The sequence below is a fragment of the Silurus meridionalis genome, chromosome 5 (assembly GCF_014805685.1).
Source record: "Silurus meridionalis isolate SWU-2019-XX chromosome 5, ASM1480568v1, whole genome shotgun sequence".
NCBI lineage: Eukaryota > Metazoa > Chordata > Actinopteri > Siluriformes > Siluridae > Silurus > Silurus meridionalis.
In genome coordinates this window covers 9,962,932-9,975,220 of record NC_060888.1, presented here as the reverse complement: position 1 = coordinate 9,975,220, position 12,289 = coordinate 9,962,932, and the positions used below count along the sequence as shown (strand labels likewise).

At 39.1% G+C, this 12,289-nt stretch overlaps 1 protein-coding gene across 2 annotated transcripts in view; it reads left to right on the top strand.

Annotated features, from left to right (window-relative positions):
- Nucleotides 1–11,593, top strand: part of LOC124385925 (fibronectin type-III domain-containing protein 3A-like) — a 34,166-nt gene extending 22,573 nt beyond the window's left edge. Inside the window, exons 12-26 of one of the 2 annotated variants that reach the window (XM_046849427.1) lie at nt 33–154; nt 372–555; nt 1,704–1,790; nt 2,898–3,036; nt 3,808–3,870; nt 4,003–4,121; nt 4,219–4,324; nt 5,024–5,199; nt 6,479–6,592; nt 6,681–6,830; nt 7,898–8,184; nt 8,276–8,479; nt 9,408–9,574; nt 9,964–10,085; nt 10,743–11,593. In XM_046849427.1, coding sequence (XP_046705383.1) covers nt 33–154; nt 372–555; nt 1,704–1,790; nt 2,898–3,036; nt 3,808–3,870; nt 4,003–4,121; nt 4,219–4,324; nt 5,024–5,199; nt 6,479–6,592; nt 6,681–6,830; nt 7,898–8,184; nt 8,276–8,479; nt 9,408–9,574; nt 9,964–10,085; nt 10,743–11,045 — 2,343 coding nt within the window. In that variant the 3' untranslated portion in view covers nt 11,046–11,593. Of the gene's footprint in view, nt 1–29; nt 155–371; nt 556–1,703; nt 1,791–2,897; nt 3,037–3,807; nt 3,871–4,002; nt 4,122–4,218; nt 4,325–5,023; nt 5,200–6,478; nt 6,593–6,680; nt 6,831–7,897; nt 8,185–8,275; nt 8,480–9,407; nt 9,575–9,963; nt 10,086–10,742 lie in introns of both variants that reach the window. The other variant, XM_046849426.1, reaches the window with a different exon arrangement.
- Nucleotides 11,594–12,289: the final 696 nt, after the last annotated feature.

Below are 12,289 nucleotides of genomic sequence, written 5' to 3'. Positions count from 1 at the left end.
AAGTATGAATGTGCATTTTCTTTGATCAGCAGGAAAAACAAAGTGCATTTAAGGAGATTTACAGAGGCCTTGCCAAGCAGTACAAAGTTGTGCACCTCATGCCTTCAACAAAATATGCCTTCAGACTTGCTGCTAAAAACGATGTAGGAATGAGGTAAGCATATTATTTCTCCCCTAGATCTCACAAATGAATTTAGTGATTATTTGATTATATCACAGGTATTAATATTCTTGAATAGGATATGTTGTTGAATGTAATTCATGTTTCAGGATCAATTTTAGTCACAAGCTAGATTTATTTTTTCAGTTCTGGTCTAGATTGAGAATGATTTGCTCAACACGAAGCATGTTTATCCGTCTTCTCTTTCCAGTGCCTTCAGTGATGTTCTGAGTTGTTGCACAGGCAGCTGTGTCATGTCTTCTCCAGTTCCTCCACCTACACCTCGTCTGATAGAGGCTGGCGTAACATGGCTGAGTCTAGAGTGGAGCTCCCCCTGTGGGACAGCCAGCCAAGAAACACTCTCTTACACTCTGGAGATGGAAGAGACTGGATCTGTGAGTGCGCACACAAACCAGTAGAAATACAATCACTGTAATTCTACTGGAGTATGTGCCAAACAATAGTGTTTCATTGTGTATACAACCTTGCATAAGTATTCGCTCCACTGAACATAGAGGTATAACATGGATCTGAGACAAAACTTTAAAGCTTTAATGCTGTGAAATCCCTTAATTAGGTGACTTCTGGTGAAATCTGGTGCTATCAGAAGTCACCTAATTAGTTGAATGGAGTCGACCTGTCTGCAGTCGACTCAGTCTCAGTGTAATTTCAATATAAACAAATCTGTTTCTGGAAGGGCCCATATTCACTTCCTAAACAAACAGCAAAAGGAAGCCTAAGGAGCATTCAAGTATTATTTAGGGTTTGGCAATTAACAAAAAAAACAACAAAAAAAAACACAAACAAAATCTCATACCTACCGAGCAACATTAAATCTATTATATAAAAAAGAAAAAACATAAAAGCAACTCTGTCTAGTCAGTCTGTCTTTCATCTATCATTAGTCAGACAAGCAATCAGGAGACCCAAACCCAACTCTGGATGAGCTGGAGAGATCCAAAGCTTAGATTATAGAAGCTGTTCACAGGAAAAACACATCATTGCGCACGGCAATTTTGTGGAAGACTGCCAGTGTTCGGCTTATGTTTTGCAGGAAACCCACTCATCACCCAGAGAACACCGTTCCAACAGTGAAGCGTAGTGGTGCCAGCATGATATTACCTTTGCCCTCTTGGTTGCTTCTATAATTTTTAGGTGTACATCTTCTTCAGTTCATCAGAAGACGAAGGCCCCAATTGGACCGTCTGTGCATTTTTTTGTGTTTGAGAGATGACAAGAACAGCTGGTATCTGCAGTGTAATACTTAACCATAGCTTCAGATACTCAAGTACAAATGCAGTGCAGTGTGCCTAATTGGATACAGATGTTTGAGGCTATTTATGTGCGTTCGTCCTACTTTTTTCTCACATATGTCTCTGTTTACCAGTCCTGCTTGACCACAGTGGCATGCTAAAGGTTAAAAAACAGTCAAGCCAACACTTGTTATGACTTTTTATTTTCTGTTTTAATGGGTAAATGCCAGAAAGTGGTTTGCAACATAGTCATGTTGACAAGATGTTTTTTGTTTTTTTTTTATGTGCAGGGGTGTGGCTTTCAGCCGAAGCATAGAGGGGAGGAGCAGTCATGTATAGTGAGGGAGCTCAGGCGAAACACCTCTTACCGATTTAGGGTGAGTGATGGAATATGAAGTGCATTTGACAAGTTCATATATGAAGCTTTTGTTGAATTCTGTACAGAATGAACTGGGCTATTTTAAAAACGAGCAGTGGAAAATGATGAAACGGTTACTAAAGGTTTCAAACTCTTTTAAGTTCAACGTTATCTAATTTTAAAACAATAGGCCCCCTCCCCCAACACAACACACACAAACACACACACACACACACACACACACAACCTACACAGCTTCCTTCTACTGAGCTCCAGCTACATCCTCTGGCTCAGTTTACTGTTTTATTTTAGCAGCTCACATGACAAAATGCTGCCTTACAACCTAAAATATCCAGCATGTTTGATTCATTTCCTGCAGTTGGGTTGTATTGGGGTTGAACTGTGTTCTCACTGGAGTCAGACTGTCCATGGGTTGTTTTGGACATGGCCTGAGAAACTGGGCTAGTTCTGTCCATACTGGTGAAATTGCTGTGAATGCACCAGTGTATGTTTTCAAATAAAACCCGCATATGTGAATCAGCACCAATGTTCGGTGTATGAAGTCTTTTAACCATGTGTCTGTCTGGGGAAAATGTCTCTGTGGCTGAATTCTGGACAATATAAAAATGCAAAAAGTATTAACAATTTCTACAAATATTTATTTGCCCTATATTGTCCTTTAATATATCACCAATATATTTTAATAAAACAACACAATTCTTTTATTTTTTTTAATCTCGTCTAGACGTTTTGTCTAATTGCAAAGATTTGATAAACGCACTGGTGAAACTGTCATTGGGTGTAAAGACATCTAAAACCTCACCCACCAAATTTCCTCACCGAAACAAAATTCCACAATGTAATTCTCACATTCGAATAGATAGATTCAGCAGAGACACGTATTACAGTCCAGGAAAGTCTTGGACTTTTTTCGACCTGTAGTAGAAACTGTAAAAATATTAATATGTGAAGGGCAGACCGACTCACAGCTGGACACACACATACATGTATACACATATATACATTAATATATGAGAGCACATCACAGAAAAACATACAGCTGTTTATTATTGAAAATGTCCCTTTAATAATTTTAGTGGTTCATCATGTTCTTGTGTTTTAACAGGTGTCTGTGGCTGGACCAGAGGGTCACAGTGTGTCTAGTGCAGAAGTGGAATACCGAACCTTGCCAGAGCAACCAGGCAGACCAGGAAAACCTTCACTGCACACTTCTGTACAACCACACAGCCTGCATGTTGTCTGGGGTAAGCCACTCTCCGATCAGTACAAAGAGTTATTCTCAAAATATAGGTGTATACAGTGATGCGTGAAAACCTGTAGACTTTCTTAGATTTTCCTGGATGTTGACAAACAGAACCCAATTAAATATTAGAAACAAAAATATTATACATGGATATTTATTTATGATCCCATTTATGATGCAGTATTGCATGTCTGTGACTGGCAAACATATGCAAGCCGTTGTTTTCGATATCATTTGCGACATCCTCGTGTAGCATTAACTGCAGGACTGCGCCTGTGTCCGTTATCCAAATTCGATTGTGTCTCGTTTTAAAGCAAAACAAAAATGTATTTTGATCTTACTGTACAGCAGTAATGCGGGAAAGTCTACTAGTACTTATCAATAGGTTATGGTGTCTATGATGCCCGTGTCTATGGAACAGCATGTCCTGTGAGTAAAAATAAGTGCAGGTATGTGATCATTTATAGCACCATCACATCATAGTACACAAAGAGTGTCTCAGTTATGTAACTAAACACAAGTGATGATTTGAAACTGTTAAAAACATGTATATAACAGCTTGAAGTACTCTGTGTAGGCTAAAGCTTTCAGCATGCAAAATGTGAGATTTGCTGTGAATATGAGTGGCAACCAGTTCTGAACGGATATGCTATAATACACAATCTGTATGTGTATTTAGCAACGCGAAAAAAACTCTTTTAATGCTTATTTTATATTCTGTATTTTTATGTACTTAATAGTGAGATTATATTGACCACTTATTTCTCATCAGAGGCCCCAGAGGATGACGGAGGCTTGCCGATCACTCTTTATGTGCTGGAACTCAGTCAGAGTGGTGAGAGAAGCTACTGGCTTCAAATCACACCCATATCTAGTTATCATATTACACCCGAAATCTATTTAGCAACATAATAACTGACCAAAAGTTTATAAAGAACACATACTTAATATGTGTGTTTGTATGTAGATCACCAGTGGGATGTGGTGTACCGTGGCCCTCTCAGACACCATGTGTGTGAGGGCTTGCAGGAAGGGAGATGGTACAAATTGCGTGTGTACTGTGAGAGTTTGGGAGGTCAGAGTCAGGTAAGGGCATTCGGATATTTTGGAATGATGAGCTTTTTGATAGAGCAGGGACATTTGCTTGTGTCTTCTTTGAAGACCAGTTATTTTTTTCTTTCAGGTGTCGGAGAGTTTTTGTGTGCAGATGGCTCCTCTGCCCCCAGGACCATGCCAAGCCTTGCGCCCTGCAGAGGGAGCCACATCCTCAGAGATTTCACTATCTTGGGGTGAAGTTTCTTTATTTTTGTTTTTTGTTTTAGTTAAAATCCTGATTTATTCAATAGCAAACGTCAACAACTATTAAACAATGGCTACATGGCCTTATGGTTATTATTTTATTGCATTTTGTTTCTTATTTTAATTTGTATCAAATGTGTTTAGAGGTCTGGAATAGGATCTATGGTTACATCTATTTATATTTATTCAGTTGCTTATGCGTAGTTAGCAAATATAAGATACAGTTTAAATAGTGTAATTGGAATCCTTGATTTTATTGATGTAGTATTTAAGATTTTAACCTTCTGTTATTGTTATTCGCATAACTTGATTTTACTTACTTCATTTATATTACTTAGCATTTTTAAATAATTCTTTCATTTAATTACAAACACTGTGAGATCCAGAAGAATCCAGAAGAAAATTCACAAACAGAAGAAAGCCTATATATTATATATACACTGTACATTACTGTACAATGCAACTCTTTTCTTTGAATGTCCTAATCTGTTAGGAAGTTGAGATTAGAGCACATGGTTCAGCACCCTTGGAACCCAGAGTATGAGGAAGAAACCTTGAAATTAACTGCAAAGGGAACCTCATCCTCATCTGAATGCACCGAATGAATGTTAGCCTGCTTTCTGATTATTATGCTAATGACCTGTTTGATGAAGTTTTTATATATGCATTTGTGTCTGTGTCTGTTCCAGATCCTCCAGTGTGTGATGGAGGGGCAGCAGTCTCTATGTACTGTGTGGAAATGGCTCAGTCAGTGGAAGACTCTCAACAGCAGGTGTTTCAGGGCTCAGATCCCTACTGCACTGTGGGCCAACTTCATCCTGGCACAACTTACCTGTTTTGGGTGAAAGCTTACAATGCAGCAGGGGTAAGTTCATACCGGAGAGCTGTGTGATGATGGGTATATTCGTTAATCCCATATGTGGAATATCAAAGTTTGCTCTACTTTATCATCATTTTTAATATCAAGAACTGTACAAAACTGATAACAATTTAAGCTACAAGGAGCATTTGCAAGGGCAAAACTCCCAAACTCATTCACAGACATGCTACCACTTTTGCCTATGTAATCACAGTGAAGGGATTCAAGAGTAATTTGTATTACTCATGGTGTGTATGTTGTGATCATAGTCTCTGGTCTAATTCTCTGACTGTAGAAAGGCTACATGGACAAATAGCCAGCAAGGTGTCAAGATTATGTTAGCAACAAATTTTAAAAGGAGTAGAAATAATGGCAGTCACAAAAGCATTTTTAGCACGTAACATTTGACCAGTAGGTGGTGCTGGGAAGAAATGTATTTAAATTTGTTTAATATTTTGACACACCTTTTCAAAGGTTACGACCACAAGCATGCTTCAAGATTAGGCCCAAATTTGACCCGATGGCGATGCTATAGCATTAGGGGCACTTGGCATAAATTAGGTCTGAGTATTTCTAAGCCCTGCCCTACACAGATACAGTCGATATATATATTGGCTGCCATAGACAGCCAAAAGAAGAAGAAGTGGTGGAAAGAAGAATGGGTGGAACAACAAAAGGTTGCACCTTTGGTGTGAAATAAAATAGCCACTGCAATTGTGCATGAGTTGATCTTGTTAGTCACTAAAATGCACTTAATACACTGAAGTGTCAATTTGTAGAGGTAAATCAGAATGCACATACATGGATCTTTATTTGCTTTTTTAATCCTTCACTTCAATTACAGTCATTTTGTGTACAAAAAGGCCACTAAGACACTGTGCTGAGGAGCCGCAGGGCCGATCACATGATTTGGATTTTTATAGATGCTCTCTCAGCTGATTTATTTGAGGTTTTGTTTTAATCAAAATGTAGTTTTTTTTAGTTCAATTCATTTAAATTTTAGCTCAAAGAAAATGGAAAATATTCATATTTCCTTCACCATTTATCATTGCCTCTGTAAAAAATTATTGTGTTAATGTTATTTGATCAAGTTCACATTTCATGTAATGCCTGTATGTGCATTGTCTCAATGTAATGGCCTCAGATTCTGTGGCCACAAGCGTGACAACTTAGACAGTTTTTTATTACAGCATTTATTCTCTTACACATTTTAACTCTTCTTCTTATTAAAAATCTTATTTGTATTATTTCTGTACCAATTATTGCTCCACTTTTTCCACCACAGTGGGGTCCCCTGTCTGATGTGTGCCAGGCTTCAACGATGCCAGGAGCCCCAGAACAGTGCAGTGTCCCAAATATTACACTAAGTACTTGCAGCAGTGTACTCGCTACCTGGGAGGTGAGAACGTCAACTGCTTCATTTTATTTTTTTTTGACTGGCAGAAATCCAAAAACTGAATGTAATTTTTTTATCATTCTCATTACAGAGCCCAGCTTGTAATGGTTCAGAGGTGTATGAGTTTCAGTTGGAGTGGGGTATCGACGAAAGTGCTCTGGAGTTACTGTACTCTGGTTCTTCATCTCAGTATGAAGTGAGAGACTTGCAGCCAGCTACACAGTATTACTGCAGAGTGCAGGTAGGAACTTTATGTAATCAAGGCTAAAAAAAGACGGACAGACTGACGGACAGACAGACAGACAGATGTGTATGTGAGTGATTGGCCTTTGTGTAACTGTGTCATTAATTTGGACTTTGCTTAGTTAATAGCCGTGGCCTTAAAGATAAATTATATTTTTTGAGTGTGTACTCTGATCATGGCACATATATAAGCACAAGATGATTTGTTACTTCCTAACAATAACACGAAACATTATTTCAAATAATGTTTAAAAATGGATAATAGAATAACTACTTTAAAACATTTTGTGTATTACACTGTTTAATTTCCCTGTTTTATTACATTGGTTCTAATATACCAGACCCTTCACATTAATGTTCACATTAATCTCCTATAGCTCAGTTGTTGCCTTGTAGCTCAGTTTAGCAGCTCATACCTACAGCAATACGCTGCTGTCATGCTCGGATAAAGAGTCGGAGACCAGAATACAGTCAATAAGCTTTATTCGCCTTAGTACTCGAGATAGGAGCTTCAGCAGAAGCACAAAACGGAAAACAGGTAGAATCCCTAACATGGGAAGTCCAGGGATGATCTCTAGTGCGAACTGTAGATCGGACGGTGAGCGAGTGGAAATGGGGGCCTTATGAAGGGGAGAGTAGATTGAAGACAGGTGAAGGTGATTAGTAGGAAGGCGAGGCTGTGCGAGTGTGCTGAGTGCAGGTGGGAGGCATGGCTGGTGGTTCCCTGACAGCTGCGTCCAACCCAAAATACACAAAAATACTTTTTTATTTGGGTCAGTTCAGGTTGAATCACTTTCTCACCACAGTCAAAGCACTTCACAATTCACTTGAAAGCCTCCAAGACAACCTGGGTTAAACATTGTCCGAACAACAGTATACGCGCGTGTGTGTGTGTGTGTGTGTGTGTGTGTGTGTGTGTGTGTGTGTGTGTGTGTGTGTGTGGATTATAAGTCAGAATGGTTATAAATATTTAGGGTCATAGGTAAAAAGAATTAAACAAAAAAAGCATTACAATAGAAAATGTCAAAGTAACAAGATGGTTTGTTTTTCTTTTTACACATATAGGCAGTCAATGCTATTGGAGCAGGCCTCTTCAGCGATGTTGCCACAGTACAGACCCCAGCCTCCATCCCAGCAGCTGTAGAACATGTGGAGGAAATTGGGACAAACTCTCTGGGTGTTGCTCCAGCTCATAATACTGCTACCAGTCTGGCTATAAGGTGGACAGAACCTAAGTGTCATGGAGCAGAGATTTCTGGATACAACATAGACTTTGGAGAGGAGCACCCTCTGTCTGTAGGGAGGACTAATTACCACATACTGGAAAATCTTCAATCGGACACTACATATAGGTATTACGAATATATTTAAGATATAACCAAATATTGTATATAGAAGATGATATTTTTCTCGAGAGGTTCCAAAATTTTTTCTGTGTTTCAGGATACGAGTGCAGGCAGTGAATAGCATTGGCGCCGGTCCCTTTAGCACAGCGCTGAAACTCAGAACACGTCCTTTGCCTCCTGAACCCCCAGTGCTGGAGTGTGTGGTGGCTGGACCTCAGAGTTTGAAGCTGAAATGGGGAGACAGGCTTCAGAACAGTCATGGCACACACTACTGTTTGCACATGCAAGATGCTACGGACAGGTACAGTCCCTGCAAGCCTTTAATCTGTGTAGAATATATGATCAATCATCATGTTCGAATGCTACGTAATTCAGACCCATGCTTTGTTCAAAAATGAAGACTTAACAATGTTGAATTTTCTCCTTGGCTTTCTTCACTTTTAAACAACAACATTTCAATGCGTATGAACATGCATTTATGTAGCTTATCGATCAGTGTGCCTTTCTGTGTTTTGAACCTCCAGTCCCTCAAAGTTGGGATGATGGGATTTACTTTATTTTGATCCAAGTTAAACCACGATGCATGTTGCAATCCATTAGCATAGCAAACATTATTTTTATGTAACGCAGTTCCCATCATGCATTGCTATACCTGTCGGTTCATTTGTCCATCAGGGAAAGGTTTTAGAACAAATGCTCCAAACATCCTTTGATTATCAGATGTCAGGCATCCAAATGCATACATAGCCAAATATAGATTCTTGTTGATTCGTTTATGTCTGTTCTCCTGGTGGGTTAAACAGAGGTCACTGTATAATGATTATGGAAGATTCCAGAGAGAGAATTGAGAAACTTTCGGGGAGTCATAGCTGATTGCAAAATAGATGAGCATATAATCAATTAAATACATATAATCAATTAAATACATTTGAATGGGTAGAAGGAAATGCATTATCAGTTGTTGTTCTTTTATTTATTTTATTTATTTTAAGCATACTTTGAAAAAATAGTGATATGCCCTGTTCGATAGTGTTATTGTGTTGAGCCACAATATGATTTTGCTTGTGCGAGTTGGTTCTGGTAGTTCAGCACTCACATAAGGTACCTGTGAGATGTTTAGTGAGGTAGAATTGTCTTGCATGAGAAGGAACCACAAAATATCTACACCCAGAAGAAAACAGCAGAAACACATCAAATAAGCTAAGATTCTGTGCATTTCTGTGTTGTAGGTTGGTTTGCATCTACAGTGGTCCCTGCCATACGTTTAAAGTGCAGAGATTGTGTGAGGCTACAGAGTACCAGTTCACCATTCAAGCTCACAGTGCAGCAGGCATGGGCCCACTCTCTCCTCCATACATTTTCAGCACCACCCGCTCTCCACCACCTCAGCTCAAACGTAAGCCTTGATTTTCCATTTTACCTTTTTATACTTGTGTGCAATAGGGCTAATTTTCAAGGGGTGAAGGAGCCAGTGGTGATTAGGATTCTAGTTTGATGTCCTAATTTGACACCAGAATAATGTAGCCACTTTTGAAAGAAGAGCTTGGATAAAAAAAGACCTGAAGACAGCGGACAAAAGAGGGGAAAATGCATAGTGCTCATTTCTGGGCAAAATAAATGGACCAAGCCCAAAATATCAAAATATTAAGTATTTATTTGTCTTAACAACATGTATTTGGTTGGGAAATGAGCAAAAATGAAACAAATACTGTAGATCTCTCTATGCTCTATCAGTCGTGTTTTATTGCTTGTTTATAATATTTATTGTTTTTTGCTTTTCCATAGCCCCAAAGGTGGAACAGGTCGAGTGGAATAGGTATACAGTCACGTGGGAGGCACTTCAAGCAATGAGAGGAGACCCAATTGTTTATGCACTGCAGCTGCTGAGAGGCAGAGAAGTGGAACAGGTATGGAAAGGAGGGACTAACCTCAATGTAAAAATACACATAGTATAAACACAGTTCATTTTCCCGTATTAAGAAAACCAGAAGAACTGTTCACTCAGAGATCATGAGGTGATTAATTGAGATCTAATGGCAGTTGATAGACTGTGAAATGTTGTTACAGCCTAACAATGAAAATGTAATAGTGAGACATACATGAAAAAGTATATTCATAGATTATTTATATGTAGTGTTAAAAGAAAGAAAGGCAGCCAACATTGACCATGAATGTAGGGGTAGATGGATAGATGGAAAGATGAAGGCATGGGTTGATGGATGGAAGGATGGAGGCGTGGGTTAATGGATGGTGAGATGGATGAATGTATGGTTGGGTGGATGGAAGGGTGCATAACAGGAGAGGTGGCTGATAAATGGAGGAATGTCTTGATATTTAGATGCATTGAGGAATGGATGGAGGGATGGGTTGATAGGTGGATAAAGAGATGGATTGAGGATTAATGGATTTATGAGCGTGTCAGATATTAATCAGCTGCTCTTATATGATCACTATAAGTGTATATGAATAAATAGGTGCTTGGCCCCTGTTTCACTGTATATCTTACTGACAATCACGATTTCTCTTTATAGAAATATCATGAGTATCAATCCTTTTTTTTCCAGCTATATAAAGGCTCTGGAACCTCATACACATGGCAAAACTCCTCAGTGAGTAGCATGTGTCGTCTGCGTGTGAGTGCCGGTCGTCGGAGCACGGATGGTGGAGAGCTGTGGGGTCAGTGCAGCCTCAGCACGGCCCTTCCTGTCACTGAGCCGCCCAGAATCTCAAGCTCCCACAGTCCCCGGCCCAAGAGGAGTTGGTCTGTTGCCGACGAGCGCTTTGCAACCATCCTGCTCCTTGGCTTTGTCATCTTGGCCATTCTATTTGCCGTGGTTATCCAGTACTTTATCATTGAGGTGCAATGAGGGAAGAGAAGAGCAATTTGTTGCAAGAAGGGAAGCAAGGAATTAGAAAGAGGAAGGAGATGGAAAAAGCGGCATCTTAGAGCAGAGCAGGCCTCGTAGCACATAGCCGCCCCGGCTAGCACAGAGCATTTTGAAATGGTCATTATTATTATTATTATTATTTTATATATTTTTTTTAATGACTATTAATGCATGGAGGCAAGAAATCTATATATGGCATCAGTAGGTACTTTGTTGTGTAAACTGTGATGAATGGGATTCCAGTGTGGCGTCTGTATACTTTTCCGAGGGTTATTTCACAGTTTTGGCCACGATTTTTATCATCATTTCATCTGAATCGAGAATATTTTTAGATCACAGATGCATCTCTAGGCGAAGCCGATCACTCAATGCTTTGGTGAGCTTGGCTGGTATTCGGTACACAGCAGCCTTTTCTGAACATTAAAGGACCTCATTCTCAGTATGGAAGTCATGAGATTCTCCTGCGAATCCCTGAGGATTGTTATATCAGTGAGTTTATTTTGCTTTATATAAATGAAGTTTTATGGGCCGAGTGCTATTTACTGCCTTTGAATAATATGACGTTTTTTATTTAGCGCATATATCATGTAGGCAGTATGTTCCAATGTTTTATTTTTGTTTTGTTTTTTGTTCTTTTCCTCAATATCACAAGTGTTAAAAATGGAGACAGTGCCAAAGCTTTCATATTCAAGACATTTCAGACATATTCAAATGAGCATACTCTCATCAACGACTGGAGACTATTGTACTCTTATTCGCAGATACGAATTATTTTTTACCTTTTCAGAATTCATAACATCATAACCACATTATGCATCGTAATCCATTCATGTATCTGAGACATTGGGAGAGCTCGATTTTTCCGTTCTGCGATCACCAGTGTGTTCTTTCTATGATAGACTATACATACATTCTAGCTATGTTCATGTACATACAGATATGGCAGTATTGCTTAGATAGCCTATATGGATATGCATTTGTTATAAATGTCTATATTTAGCTCAAACTGAGCAATGTAGTCCCCTTTTCTGAATATTTTTTCCTTTTTTTTTCGGAGAAGAGTTTTATTTAACACTATATTTTCTCAGCTAATGTGTAATGTATTCTCATCGTTATCTCCAGAAGCAAATGTTAGCACATCCCATCTTTAGGGCCAGTAAAGCTGCTTTTCAGTTGCCGTGATCTTGATTGGTGCTTAGCAGTGCAGCAGAACGAATACCCAT